Source organism: Neophocaena asiaeorientalis, unplaced genomic scaffold, assembly GCF_003031525.2.
Source record: "Neophocaena asiaeorientalis asiaeorientalis breed wild unplaced genomic scaffold, Neophocaena_asiaeorientalis_V1.1 scaffold55, whole genome shotgun sequence".
Taxonomy (NCBI): Eukaryota; Metazoa; Chordata; class Mammalia; order Artiodactyla; family Phocoenidae; genus Neophocaena; species Neophocaena asiaeorientalis.
The window spans coordinates 7,375,092-7,391,374 of NW_020175684.1; the positions used below are offsets into that span (position 1 = coordinate 7,375,092).

Genomic DNA, 16,283 nt, shown 5'->3' on the forward strand with positions numbered 1-16,283 from the left:
TACAACCACCTCGTACAGTGGTAGGTGAGCGTATCTCATTTCAATATGAAGAAATCAGTGGTGAAGTTGGTTGAATAATTTACCACAGTCACACAGCCAGTAAGTGAGTGCTAAGATCAGAACCCAGATCTGAGGCTAGTTCCATGTAATTGTTTAAACTCCCAAACTCAGGACCCCCAAAGAAAGCTCCCATCTGACAAGTAGGATTCAGATCTCTTTTTAGTTTCCCAGTCCTCTCCAGCTCTGTGTCTTTAGTTGGATCCTGGCGTGGCATCCTAAGTAGAACTGTGTTGGGAGACCAGGCCCCAGGACTCACTCAGTACACAGATGACTGCTGGTAGGTGCTATTTCAGTTCAAGGGAGAAGCATCCAGTCTATGATGGGCACTAAATAGGCTGAAGGAATATAGACTGGGAAGTGTAACCCTTGTCTGAGAGGTAAAGAATAGCATTTAAGTAGGGAATAGCAACAGATGAGTAATGAATGGTTCTCCAAAGGGTTACTAGGACCTTTTACACTGTAACTCATGTCGAGAGCTGTATTTGTAGACATGTTAAATTATTTAGTTCAGTTGTGACACTGAGGACAGCTACAATTCCACTGAAAATTTGGCTGTCTTTAAGAAGAAGCATTCTAAAGTTAAAGCCGTTTTATTAAAAAATGGATGTTAGTTAAGTAAATTATGACACTCTCAGATCATCTTAAAGAGAAAGAGCCTTTTTGATGAAGAAAGTGTATCTAAATAATTTCATTGTGATGTATATTCTCATCTTTGATCTGATCTTTAAGATTTCCTATTTAATATAAAACAGTTAAATAGATTTAGAATAGGTATTTACATTTAGAAAACCCTGGTTCTCTGAATAACTTTTCTGAACATGAAAAGAATTTGGAACTTTCCTTCTGCTACTTCTCTTAAAAATATCTTTTCCCTGTAAAATGACGATCAAGGATCTTTTTAAGTTATTATGCCAATAAGTTTCAGTTGTTTGATGTTTTGCTTTTTTGTTTGCTTGGTTTTTGTTTTAGTTGTGGAGGGGTTTTTTTGTGTTTTTTTTTGAATTTTACTGGATTGGAGTTTGCATTTCTGGTTTAAGTGAAAACAACAAATTTTTATGTGTGTTCTTCAGATGTATTGGCAAGCCAAGAACAACAGATGAATGAGATAGTTACAATTGATCAACGTGAGTATTCATGTGCCCATAATATGTGGCCCATTTATCAATAAGAAACGTTTTCTTTATTTAGTACTGCAAGGTAGTGAAAAGAAAAACTAATTTTTAAATTTCATGTGAAGTATTTTAGATATACAAAGAAATAATAAAGTATAACCAACATCTGTGTATACCATAAGAGATAAAACTTCATATATCAGGTTTACCTGTTGTAGATCCCACTTTAAATGACTATCCTGAACTTGATGTTTATTATTCTATGCATATTTTATGTTTTTACCAACTTACGTAACCATAAACACTTTAGGGCATTGTTGATTACATGTCTGAACTTTTGGGGAAAAATGGTGATATACTGTGCATATCCTTTTGTAACTCGCTTTTTTGTTTAACATTAACATTTATGAGACCCATGTTGATACATGTAGCTCAATTTTATTTTCACTGCTGTATATTATTTTTAAAACTTTGTGAACATCATTGAATGAATATTGTAAGAATGCTTGTGAGATTCTCTGGTTGTAATATCATGGGGTTTCTACCCTTTCAACCTTACTAGGTAAGACCAAAGTTTTTCTCAAAGAAGGTATGTTTGTACTCTTATCAGCGGTGGAACGTGAATTCTCATTTGTCCACATTCTCCAAAATTTGATAAACTATTTTTTATGATCAAATATTTTAAAAAATAGATTTTTAAAAATAACTTTAATGTATCACTAGATTTATCACATCAATAAGTTTTTCCAAAATAAGGAGACCAACTTTTATTCGCTATGTTAAGATTCACAAACTGTAATACAGACATCATACCTTATCCTCTGAACTTGTGCTGAGGTAATTAGACGGGTGTTAGTTAAACTAATTGCATTTTATTTCTTTCAGTAATTTTTTTCACTGTTTGTATTGGAAGGAGAAAAAATTTTTTTTTCCTTGTCTTGCTTTGCAGCTGTGCAAATTATTCCAGCATCAGTGCAGTCTGCTACACCAACAGCCGTTTAAGCTATAAATAGTAGTGCAAAGGCAGCTAAAGTACAAAGAGCTCCAAGGATTTCAGGAGAAGATAGAAGTTCACCTGGGAACAGAACAGGTATTTTTGCATTATCATCTGGTATTTATAAAATTTGTCGAATTATGTATATTTCGTTTTATTTCACAGTATGAAAATGTGAATATGGACTGTTTCTCTGGTGACACTTAGACAGCATTTGTAAAAAAAGTTTGTGTTTTTAGTGTGGCTGAGGTATGCACCAGAAGACCTGTGTGTTGTCTTTTGCCCTCTGTTAATCCATAGCATTGTAGTCAATATTTGTCATTCTTGTCAATTTTTAGGAAACAATGGCCAAATCCAACTGTGGCAGTTTTTGCTAGAACTTCTTACTGACAAGGATGCTCGAGACTACATTTCTTGGGTTGGTGATGAAGGAGAATTTAAGCTAAATCAGCCCGAACTGGTTGCACAAAAATGGGGACAACGTAAAAATAAACCTACAATGAATTATGAGAAACTTAGTCGTGCATTAAGGTAAGAATTTATTCGTTTTCTTTAAATATCAAACCTTTCTAAAAAATAGCTTCTTATTCTAGTGTAAACACTGTTATGTAATGATGTTAAAATACTTGTTTATAAAATGTTTTCTTTATATAAATAAAACTAAAATTTTTCACATTTATGTTAAAAATTACTTCTTAAAAAGATTTTTAGTAATAATTTGAGGTACGTAGAGTTTTTTAAAAGATGATTCTAAGATTATTTGTTTTTATCTGATTTACAAGCATGTACTATGTTTAAAACCAACATATCTAATCTTTGAGGTTTCTGTTATTTACATAACAGATGCTATCGTTTGGTATAGGTGAACTGAATGAGTGTAAATTCTAGCAAATACGTAGATATTGTCAATTTTTATAATTAGATGCAAAATGTCAACCCATTTCCCTGTTTTTCCTTCCCCCACAATATGCCAAAATCTGAATATCCAAACTTTACATCAGTTAAATTGGAGTAGAATAATTATTTATAATTTCTCGTAAGTGGTATGAAAGTTTTTGACATAATTACTGTCATAAATTATGCTTACTACAGCGATAGAAATTCAGTATGTGCACTTAAGTATCTGAGAAGTAGGATATATAGGAATTATGTCTATATTTTGGAAGAGTGAATTTGGTAAAGCAGTTCTGCAGTTTACCTCTGTATTCCTAAATAACATGCTTTTACTGCTACTTCATGTTTCACTAGAGCATTGTTTGTGAATTTCACAGAGATTACGATTTACCTCTCATTATTAACACACATACCCTTCCCATCCCTTCATCCAAGTGTAATTATATAATTATGTGGAAGTGTTGATTAGATCAGTATTCATTGTTACAGGATCATGGCATATAACTATTACATAGTTTACCATGATTATTTTTCTTTTCCAGAATGACCATTTGTTTTCCTTAGCATACATAAGTAACTACAAGTGCTTTATTTTCAATGTACTTATCACTTATTCAGTCTCAAACACTTTGCCAACTATCTAAAGATCCTTTCTGTATAATCAGTTTTGACAGTTGATGTGATTGTGTACATACAAGTCCCCTCAAAATTACAGATGAATTATTAGAATTAATAGTTAAGATGTCACTTCTCCCCAGATTGGTCTAACTTTCAATGCAGTAACCGCCTGAATAAATGTTTTCATAGAACTTGACAAGATAATTGTAAAATTTATATAGGAATATAAGGTATCACAATAACCAGGACACCTGAAGAAGATTAATTAACAAAGTGGGAAGACTTGCTCTACAGGATATTGAGACTCACTGTAAAGCTACAACAGTAAGACAGTGATCTATTTGCTTAGGATAGACAAATAGACCAAGGATTAGAGTAGATAGCCCTAATAGAACCAAGAATATAGGAACATTTGATTTAAAGATGGCAGTGGGGAAAAGACCTACTTTTCAATCAGTAGTGCTGGGACAGTTGACTATCCATATTGACCCCTTCCTCATAGCATACTAAAAATCAATTCTATGTCGCTTGTAGCTCTAAATGTGAAAGTAAAATAGGGAGGCATCTAGAAATACCTACTTGACTTCAGTAGATGAGGAAAGACATTAACAGAGCCAAAAGCACTAACATAATGGAAAAGATCAATAAATTGGACTACATTTAAATTTAAAACTTCCGGTCATCAGAAACCATCATTAGGAGGGTGAAAGTCAAGCCACACATATCTGACCTAAGACTCTGACCTGGAATATGTAAAGAACTCTTAAATCCATAGGAAAATTAGGAAAAATGGGCAAGAAACTTAAGCAGACACATTAGACTAGAGATTGTCCAAATGGCCGATGAACATATGCAGTGGTACACAACCTCATTAGTAATCAGGGAAATGTATTTTATTTATTTATTTATTTATATTTATTGGCTGCGTTGGGTCTTTGTTGCTGTGCGCGGGCTTTCTCTAGTTGTGGCGAACAGGGGCTACTCTTCGTTGCAGTACACGGGCTTCTCATTGCGGTGGCTTCCCTTGTTGCGGAGCACGGGCTCTAGGCGTGCAAGCTTCAGTAGTTGTGCACATGGGCTCAGTAGTTGCAGCACATGGGCTTAGTTGCTCCGTGGCATGTGGGATCTTCCCGGACCAGGGCTTGAACCCGTGTCCCCTGCGTTGGCAGGCGGATTCTTAACCACTGCGCCACCGGGGAAGTCCAGGGAAATGTATTTTAAAACCACAATAAAATGGTACAGTGCACATCCCGGAGTGGCTAGAATTAAAATAATTGCTTGTACCAAGTGTTGATGAGGATATGGAGCAGTGGGAATGCTTCTACACTTTTGGTAGGAAGGTAAACTGTGACCGATAACCCAGTAGTTTGTCTTCTAAGGATGTACCAGACAAAAATGTACATATATGTTCACATGCATGCTTATAACAGCATTATTTATAACATCCCCAAACCAGAAACCACCCAAATATCTATCAACAGTAGAGTGAATAAGTAAACTATAATATACAAAGGGAATACTGTGTATCCATTAAAAATGCACTGATATGGGTGAATGTCACAAACATAATATTCAGTGAAAAAAATCCAGACCCAAAAGAGTATATACTGGATTTATATAGTAGAGTTTTAAAAAAACCCAGCAAAACTAAATTACAGCATTTATGGATGCATGTTTGGGTGATAAGACTATAAAAAGAAGCAATGGAATTATTATCATGAAACAGGATTGTGTAACCTTTTGGAGCGAGGGAGGGGTGATGATGGGGAGGCGCCGCAGAGGAGCTCTAGGGTGCTGACAGTGTTCTGTGTCCTGACCTGTGTAGTTAACAGGTGACTGTTTGCTTTGTAATAAATCACTGAGCTGTTTGCTTTTGTGTCCTTTCTGTTTGTGTAATATATTTCCCAATTTAAAAGTTTTTAAAAATACAAGTTAAAAAAAGGGGGTGGGGAGAAAAGAAATCATATCCATGAAAATACAGGCATCGAGGCTTCCCTGGTGGCACAATGGTTAAGAATCCACCTGCCAATGCAGGGGACACGGGTTCGAGCCCTGGTCCGGGAAGATCCCAAATGCCACGGAGAAGCTAAGTCTGTGTGCCACAACTACTGAGCCTGTGCTCTAGAGCCCGCGAGCCACAACTACTGAGCCCATGTGCCACAGCTACTGAAGCCCACGCACCTAGACCCTGTGCTCCACAACAAGAGAAGCCACCTTAATGAGAGGCCTGCGCACCGCAATGAAGAGTAGCTCCACTCGCTGCAGCTAAAAAGAAAGCCTGTGCGCAGCAACAAACCCGACACAGCCATAAATTAATGAATAAGTGAACGAATGAATGAAAGAAAATACAGGCATTGTGTACCTTTCTACTTTCTTCATTTTAGGGGGGAAACAAATGCAGTGAGTCCTGTTATATGTGGTCGTATGACGCATCTACTAGATTGGAGGAAGTATTAAGTAAAATTAAGTGTTAATTTAAATGAGAACATATGTATATGACATTTTATAACATCTTACCAAGAAACATACGATTATACCAACTCCAATTTTGTTTTAGAAATGTAAAACCACTTTCCCTCTTCATTTTCCTTTTTTCCCAAGTGTCTTATTTGTTACAGCCTTACGTATTATGTCGAAATTTTCTTAAGAAATTGATATGCCTACAGCATTTTAACTGGATGACAAGCATTGGTAGTTTGTAGGCTGAGATCTAAATTCTGTATTAATGTAATTGACAAAAAAGGAGACAGGAGACTATGCCCAGTGTGTTATATCTCTTACTGGGAAAGTGAACATAACCATTATACTTTAGCTGTTCTAGAATTAGGGAAAGATGACATAATTTCCTGCATGTAGTCTTTTCATTAATGGATTTTTGGTTAAACTGAGTGATTTTTATAATAAAATCCTGCTAAATATGATCGTTTATACCACTGGTACTTTTGCAAATAGCTGTTTCTTTTGTAACAGCTCTTCGTCAAATGGCGCAAATGGGCAGTGCAGTTTTAAAATGAAGGCTCCAAAATCTGCCAGCCCAGAAAAGTTTCGACTTACTTTTTTTTTCCTATTATTGGAATTGGCAGTGCATAGGGGTAAATAAAGTCTGTTTTCCAAAGTAAGTATAAATCCAACTGTTTTATATCCATAGAAAACAGCAGTAAACCAGACTTCTAGAGTGATTTCCCCAAATGTACCTGTGCAGGTTAAGAAACATTGTTTCTTTATGATGTCCTCTTTTATGTTTTTCTGTATCCTCTCTTTTTTTTTCAAGCCCTTTTGCTTACTCTTTTGAGGCTCCCTGTTGGTTTGGAGAATTTCTCTGTAAGGGGAGAGCCTTTACATATTAAAATGATAAAGATGAAAGCATAGCTACATAATAAAGGATTTTGTACAAGACAGAGAGGAAATGGACATTCCAACAATCCAAAGAACACGTGTATTAAATTTTTATTCATATTATATGAATAAAGCTATATATCAATATAGCTTCTATTTTCTAGAGGGCTATATGTGGCAGTCATTGTGTGCTAAGCACTTTACAAAGATAATCCTTTTAATCTTCAACAATTCTATTAGTGTTCATACTGTTTTTAATGTCATTTTATAAATAAGGAATAAAAGCTTAGAGATAATATGCCTTCCCTGTGGTCACACAGGGAATAAGTTGAGATGTTAGGTTTTGAATCTCGGCGTTCTGATTCAGAGCCCTTATTCTTAGGCCCTATTACTGCTTCCAAGGTTTTTTGCCTAGTAATGTTTATTTTTAAATCAGTGTTTCATCGTAATTTTTGAAAATATGTTTTGAAGATTTAGTACATAAAATTTGAGTGCTTAGCATTGAAATTTTAGTTAATGTTCTGAAGTTTCCTTGGATAATAACATTAAATATTTTATATAGACTCAGTGTTAATTGCTATTGTGATAGATACAATACTAGGCTTCTTCTTATGGAATAATCTGTGAAATATTGTAAGAAGTCCAAATTTTTAAATTTTATTTATTTATTTATTTACATCTTTATTGCAGTATAATTGCTTTACAATGTGGTGTTAGTTTCTGCTGTATAACAAAGTGAATCAGCCATACATAAACATATATCCCCATATCTCCTCCCTCTTACATCTCCCTCCTACCCTCCCTATCCCACCCCTCTAGGTGGTCACAAAGCACTGAGCTGATCTCCCTGTGCTATGCAACTGCTTCCCACTAGCTATCTATTTTACATTTGGTAGTGTACATATGTCCATGCCACTCTGTCACTTCGTCCCAGCTTACCTTTCCCCCTCACCGTGTCCTCAAGTTCATTCTCTACGTCTGCATCTTTACTCCTGTCCTGCCTCTAAGTTCTTCAGAACCATTTTTTTTTTAGATTCCGTATATATGTGTTAGCATACGGTATTTGTTTTTCTCTTTCTGACTTACTTCACTCTGTATGACAGTCTCTAGGTCATCCACCTCACTGCAAATAACTCAATTTCGTTTCTTTTTATGGCTGAGTAATATTCCATTGTATATATGTGCCACATCTTCTTTATCCATTCATCTGTCGGTGGACACTTCCATGTCCTGGCTATTGTAAACAGAGCTGCAGTGAACATTGTGGTACATGATTCTTTTTGATTTATGGTTCTCTCAGGGTATATGCCCAGTAGTGGGATTGCTGGGTTGTATGGTAGTTCTGTTTCAAATTTTATTTTCTGTTTTGTTTGTTTTGGTTTTGGCCGCACCACACAGCCTGTGGGATCGTAGTTCCGCAACCGGGGATCAAACCCGGGTCCACGGCAGTGAAAGCCCATGTCCTAATCACTGGACCACCAGGGAATTCCCAAGAAGTCCAAATTTAAATTTTTTATATATAGTCCTAATGTGTTTTCTCTTTTTTAAAGGTATTATTATGATGGGGACATGATTTGTAAAGTTCAAGGCAAGAGATTTGTATACAAGTTTGTCTGTGACTTGAAGACTCTTATTGGATACAGTGCAGCAGAGTTGAACCGTTTGGTCACAGAATGTGAACAGAAGAAACTTGCAAAGATGCAACTCCACGGAATTGCCCAGCCAGTCACAGCAGTAGCCCTGGCTACTGCGTCTCTGCAAACAGAAAAGGATAATTGAGCCCAGGACCTTTTGGGAGTCCAAGGTCTTTCTTAAATGTTAGAGCAAGTATTGCTCTTACCTTTATTACTAAATTTGAATCTTCTTTTATTTCTAGACTGTACAATCTGATGCATGATTTTTTTATAAATATTTCATACTCTTGTGAATTTGGATCTTTTTACTTTGAGCATATATTTTAGAAAATGTGTATGTTAAACGATCACCACAATGTCTTTAGGCAGGTTCATTGTGGGATAGTTTGTTAACAGTCAAGAAAGCTAAACTGGTCAGTATTAATGTCTAGCCCAACCAAAAATAGCCAGTAGCTATTGATGAAAAAGAAATGAAAGTATCTTCAGGAAACAGTCTGGCTTAACTATTTTTGAAAATATAACTGTTTCCCCTCTGCTGCTTTAGATGTTGCTTTACATAGAACCAGAAAATGGAATTTTTCACAGCTGAAGCATGTATGCCTGTTTCATCTAATCAAGCAGAGCTAAAATAGTCATATCAAATAAAATTATAATATTAATAAATTACTAAACTAAGAGCATCACGTTATTAAAGTAATTTATATATTTGCAAGCAAAGGACAGTAGAAGACTGGCAGAGGAACAGTGCTGAAGAAAGAGATCCAGGTTTAAATCTGGCTTTACTCAAGCCAATTTTAAGGATTTACTGTATAGCTATTTCATAATGTCAGGCCAAGAATTTAAATTATTATAAGAGAGGCATTAAATTCGAATAAACCGACTATTACAAAAATTCTCAAATGATCTCTGCTTTCCCTATCAGAGATTTAAAAAACTGAAAAAGTGTACCTCAACCTGAAAATAAAAGTTTGGTTTAGTTTGGTTTGGTATGGCTTTCTTTTTTTTAATTACCCTGTAGTGCTGGTTTATTATACAAAGTAGCTTATGTAAGTCCTGGGTTTCTGATGAAGTAAAGACTTTAAATCAGTCAATAGTACTTTACCTTTCAAGACATTAGTAAATTACTTGCAAATAGTTTTAAAAGGACATTTTGAACTCCAGTGTAGGCAGTCTTTTCTTAAAACAAAATTTCCCATTTATTTAATTTTTTCCTTTGAATATTATATATGAGTGTACAGATATCTATATACATGTCCAGTTGACCATCTTATACATATATACATGTACACACATATAAATGAAGACATAATATTCAAAGCAAAGATATTTCAAAAGGTGATAACTCATTTAAAAAATTCTTTAAAAATTAAATAACTCTTACATACGTAAAACTCCTTACTTACCACAAGCCAACACTAAACAGAAATGGCTAGAAATGTCTTTCTTTTTTTCTTGCTTGCTGTGCTTGGTTTCCTTGCTTTTTTTCTTTTTGTTTTAAGGTATTACGCACGAATCTTGATATGAGATACTGGCAAATAATCCTCTTATAGCAGAAGATTGATTCTCAAATATTACTTTATGTATCTTCTCCCTCATCATCGCCTTTAAATCCATCCCTCTAAACAGCTTAATAAGAGCTCAATACTTTTGACTAACTAGGAGGAAAGTGCCATGCTAATGCAGTCAAAGAGGCACTGTTAGCAGTTGCTGCCACTTGTAGCAAATAGTGGTTTGGAGAGAACCATACGGACAGGGATCTTAGGAACAAGGAGTAGAGGAGGGCGTCTGTGACCTCCTTTTCTGGTAACCTCAAATCATAATATTAAGTGTTATGCTGTACGACTGCAACGTGTAATGTCAGGTCACCTATGTTTTTATTATGTATGTCTAAGTCCTTTAAGACCCTGCAGTAGAATCTAAAAAGAATAAAATTTGTAATTTCCATTTTTACCTTTTTATAAACACATACAGAGTAGACTGACAAATTATTAGTTTAATTTGGATGCTGTGATTGCAAGGATATCTGAATAGAATAGCAATATGAAATAATATATAGAAGCTCTAGTTCAGATAACAGCTAAAAAGAAGGTTTGCACCATCCTCTTATGGCCTGGGAAGTTGACAAGTCACTTACAGTTTTAAAATAATAATAATAAAGTTTACTCTTCTGGTATATTTTTCAAGAGCTTAAAATTATTAACCTTTTGATTTCAAATACTTTGGGGGAGACACGTTAAAGTTTTAGCCAAGATGACAGATTTACGTTATGTCTCAACTGTATGTATATATATTTTTAAGACAAGGAACCACCCATATTTCTTCTAGATCCCTAAAATCAAACTATTATTTCTTTTTTCCTTATGTGTTCCTCAGATACTTTTTTTTAAAGAACCACATTCTATCCATTTTCTTCCTTTTGCAGTTTTTATTTTATTCCTCATCATTTGAACAGAGACAGTTCTCATACATGATCAGGTGCTGTTTCTTTTTTCTTCTTTGCCTCTCACCATTGTTTTATGCACCATAAGTAATGAGATTAATTTCCCCAGTTGACTCAAGAAACTTGTTACTTTGTCTCAACTTATAAATAAACTATTTCCGTTGTCCTTCTTGAGGTTGCAGTTATCAGAAGCCAAGTAGTTTTTTCTTTTGTTGAAAGATAACTTGTGTTTTGAAAGAAAATATAATTTGCCCTGCTTTTATGAATAAATTTTCCAGAGAAGAATTTACAATATATTCAAAAGGGAGAAAGATAAAATTATTGGCCATCTTCCATACCATGTAAGTACAAAAATAATGAAGTGTGTTCATTTTTGTTTTAAAACTTTTTTTCCACATGAGATTCTCATTGAGCCAACTTTCATACATATCTTGCTGGCCTTAAGTTTAGAAATTTGTGTTGGCATCAGAAAATCCAACAAATTAGGCAGAATTACTCTGTGGTTGATTGTCACATGAATCGACTCATCACATTTATTTTTGTGTCAGTCTGTGTCAGTTAATTAGGAAAAATTGTTTAGTTGTTTTTCTCCCCTGAATAAATGGTGAAATTCAACTATGATATTTCTTCAAAGGATTGTGCCTCCGAATATTTTAGGTGAGGTCTGCTGTTTTACATATTCATCATTTTATGCTACTGCCTTTTAAAAAGAACTAATGTATCTTTGAAATAGCACAAAAATGTTTTAAAATTCATAATTTCAAAACAACAACATGTGACTAACTTACTGTCTTCATATCTAGAGGGTATAAAAATATTGATATTTCAGTGATATTTCACTTGCTGCCAGAAAAAAGTACTCTCAATCTTTTGTAAGAGGGAAGAGGATTTTTGCATACATTTTTACTCTTTAAATAAAGACACTTGTACTGTCATAACAACAATTATGTATTTCTTTGTGGCTTTTTTTTTGTAATTTTACATAAGACAGTTATTTTCTATTTTTACTCAGATAAAAAATATTTGTGCATAAAATGTAAAAATAGTAAAATGAGAAAAATAAAGCTATTATACAGTATATTTCTGTTTTTTAGAATTTTTTTCCCCATCATACAGATAGTCTCAAATTCCTGGGATATTAGGTTAGATGAAAATATGACAGTTCACATCTAGTATATAATTCCCATATAGTTTACTTAAAAACTATCAATTTGGGAAGAACAAATTCCACTGAACTAAAATTAGGTGTTAGAGAGTTTAGTCTTTTTAAGAAAATAAATGAAAACCCCATCCACAAAGCCGAACTGTTTCAGAATAGCAACAGAAGAAAGGTAACACTGAGTACTTGTCAAAAGGCAAGTTGATGATCGCTAAAATAGAAATTCTTAGTAAAGTTTGTGGGTTTTTTGGTTTGTTTTGTTTTTAATTATGAAAAATGACCTCTCCCTGTTGTCTGAGAAACCAGGACCAGAGTATAGAGGGGTCAAAGGGAACAGGAGAAAAACCTGACTTATGCTTTTGTTTATGGTCAAGCAGTGATCACATTTTGACTGACATGCTTTAAAAAGAAACAGTTTGAGTGAAATAAACTGCTTTTCACACTGTCTAATTTTATCTAGTTTGAAGTGATGAAAATCATCAGTTAGGAAATTAGTGAGGTATATTTGTTCTCCCAAGACACTTTTTGTGTACAACTTTAAAGCTTAATTTGCAAGCTAATAAGCACATGTTTAAAAAGATTTTTACTACTGGCAAACTGATTTAGAACACGACTTTTAAAATTTCTGTGGTGTGAAGGATGACTTTTTTATTTCCAGTTTGTCACAGACTAAAACTTTTATAAAATAAAAAGTGAATTAATGTGGGGAGGAGGAAATGGGGCGTTGTTTAGTGGGTAGAAAATTTCAGTTTTACAAGATGAAAAAGTTCTGGAGATTAGTCCAGCAATGAATATACTTAACACTACTGAATTGTACACTTAGGCATGGGTAAGATGATAAATTTTATGGTATGTGTATTTTACCACAATTAAAGCTTATTTTTAAAAAATCAGTTACTAGGAGAATTTAAAAATTCAATTAACTCACCAAATTAACAATACAGAGGGAAAAAAAACATCATCTCAGTAGATGCAGGAAAAGTATACAGTAAAATTCAACATCTGTTCATGATGAAATCTGGGCCGGCTAGAATTAGAAGGGAACTTCCTTAACTTGATAAAGAGTATGAAAAACCTACAGCTAGCATCATGCACAGTGGTTTGTTTTCCATCTAAGATTTGGGGAAAAGCAAAGAAATATCTGCCGTCACCATTTCTGGTCAACACTATACTGAAGACTATCTGGAAATAAGGCAATAAAAAAAGAGGCATATGTATTGTAGGAAATAAAACTTCAGAATACATCAAATATGTTGAAAATCCTAAAGAATAGATTTTTTTTTTAAAAAAATCTGCTAGAATTAGTGAGTTTAGGGAGATAAGACACAAGGTCAGTATACAAAACTCAATGTTATTTCTATATGCTAGCAACAAATAATTGGATATTGAAATTTAAAGCTACCATTTACAATAGTATTAAAAAGCATGAAGTAATTAGGGGAAAATGTAGCAAAATTTTTGTAAGACTGGTCCAATGAAAACCACAGAAATTGCTAAGAAATGTGGAAAAAAAAGATATATACCATAATGGTCAATTGGAAGACTCAGTTTTGTAAATGTTGCTTGTCTCTAAATCCATAATCAACTCAAAGTTCTGGCAGTCTTTTTTGTAAACAAGCTGATTATAAAATCTGTATGTAAATGCAAATGACCCAGAATAGCCAAAATAATTTGAAAACAAAATTAGAGAACTTGCACTGTCTATATAAAGCTTTGCTATTCTTATACAGCAAGATGTATTGAGATAAGGATAGATATGGACTACAGTGAACAGAGTAGTCCAGAGATAGACTCACATATATAGCTAATTGGGTTTTGACAATGGTGCAAGGTACCTGAATAGGGAAAGGATAGTCTTTTCAACAAATGTTATGAAAACTGGATATATTTATGGAGAAAAGTGAACCTCAGTCCTTACCTCATATCACACATAAAAATTGGATGGCTAAAAATGGATCATCAACCTAAACATAAAATCTAAAGTCTCAAACTTCTTGAAACTAATATAATATTGTCAATCAACTATGCCTCAATTTAAAAATAAAAAATTTAAAACCTCTCAAACTTATAAAACAAGACAATTTTCATGACCTTGGCATAGTCAAAGACTTCTTAGATAATAAAGCAGAATCATAAAAAAATGAGTAAAATAGACTTCAAATCTTTTGAAAGCTCTTCTTTGAAAGACACTTCAAAAGTAAAAGGCAAAACAGGTTGGGGAAAAATACTTGGCAATACACTTATCTTACAAAGTTCTTATTTCAAAGATATATATGGATCTCTTAATAAGACCATCCAGTAATATACGGTCAAAGTATTTGAACAGACATTTCACAAAAGATGTACAAATAGTCAATAAGTCTATGGAAAACTGCTCAGCATTATCAGTCATCGGGAAACAAAATCACAATTCAGTACCACCAAATATTCCTTATAACTGCTAAAAGTTAAATGCCTCACAACACCAAGTGCTGGTGATGACATGGACCAAATGGAAATCATTCATGTCGCTGGTGAAAATGTAAAATAATAGCATGCTACTTTGGTAAAGTTAAACACATTTTTGTCACAACCCAGCAATTCCAATCCAAGGCTTTTACCCAAGAGAAATAAAACATATCTACTGAAAGACTTGCACACTAACGTTTATAGCAGCTTTATTCATAATGGCCCCAAACTGTAAACGATACAAATGTTCATCAGCAGGTGACTGAACAAGCAAACTGTGGAATACTCATGCAATGGAAATACCACTCAGCAATAAAAAATATCTACTGCTTCACCAAAAACCCTAGAAAAGGCACATCTAATGTGTAAGAACAGAAGGCAGATCCCTGGTCACCTAGGGCTGGGGATGGGGGATGATTTTCTGCATTGGGCACAATAAAATTTTGAGGGGTGATGAGCCTCTTCTACGTTATGCTACAATTACATGGGTGGACAAATTTACCAAAATTAAATGTACTTGTAAAGCTGGGAGCATGAGGCTATGTAAATTGCACCTCAATAAAGTTAAAAACTGAATTGCTAGAAAGATGAAATGAGAAAGACAAAAATACCCACTTTTTAAAATTTATCAAGTTCAACAGACATAGATTACTCTGTCAAATTGCTGTAGTTTCAATGTCTGTCCTTATCTCCCTGTGGGCAAATAACAAGAGCTCACTGACTGATACTCATCTGCAGACCACACTGATTTTTAGAATATTTTGTCATTAGGTGATGAGCATCACTTTTAACTGAATGATTATGGCAATGTCACTAGTGTATGAAAATGTCTCTGTAATCTGAGGAAAGCATTTTCTGATATCTGCTAACAAGGTAATTGATCTTGGGGTCTGTACTTCATGACACAGCTAACACCCAATTAACACCTATGCTATTTTTAGGTGTAACATTAACTATATATGAATGGAATAGAACAACTCTTCAATTCACTTGCTTAGAAATCTATGCAAAAAAATTGTTCTTATATTCTCCATACTAAAGGAAAAGTGAAGGCTTCTATCTCTAAGGTTGGTTTTACTTTATGGATAAAAGGATATGGTACACATTCCATTCGTACATCCATCAACATTACTGTGTAGTTGAACCAGAATGTTCGCTTGGCTTAGTGATTAAAGGAAAAAGTTATGCATTAAGAACCCCATAGTAGAATTCTTGTCTTCAGCTCTCAGATTATAAAATGGAGAGGATATTTTATTTTAAAGAAAATTCTTTAGCTGTGAATATCTACCCTGTTGGTTTGAAATTCAATAAGTGATTAAACAAATACAGAGTACCTAACTGTACAGAATACACAAGGCAGCATGTCAAGGAAAGAGCCAGAAGAACTAGGTTATAGTTCCAGGTTTGCCGCTGACTAGATATGAAATTGAGAGCAAGTCATTTAGCCTCTCTGCTCTTGCATGTCCTCCTGTCTAAGCTAGGATAGTTGATACATTTGTCTACAGTGCAGGTGTATGGAGAGGATTAAATGGAATCATGTAGGTGAAAGCATTGCATCTTACAATTATGTAACACTAAACAAGCACAA

At 34.2% G+C, this 16,283-nt stretch overlaps 1 protein-coding gene across 1 annotated transcript in view; it reads left to right on the top strand.

Moving 5' to 3' along the window:
* The window catches only part of GABPA (GA binding protein transcription factor subunit alpha), a 36,159-nt gene extending 24,127 nt beyond the window's left edge, over nt 1–12,032 (top strand). The window contains 4 exon segments of the mRNA XM_024732010.1: nt 1,131–1,184; nt 2,122–2,262; nt 2,505–2,697; nt 8,565–12,032. Of these exon segments, the coding sequence (XP_024587778.1) occupies nt 1,131–1,184; nt 2,122–2,262; nt 2,505–2,697; nt 8,565–8,793 (617 nt within the window). The 3' untranslated portion in view covers nt 8,794–12,032.
* The last annotated feature ends 4,251 nt before the right edge of the window (nt 12,033–16,283 follow it).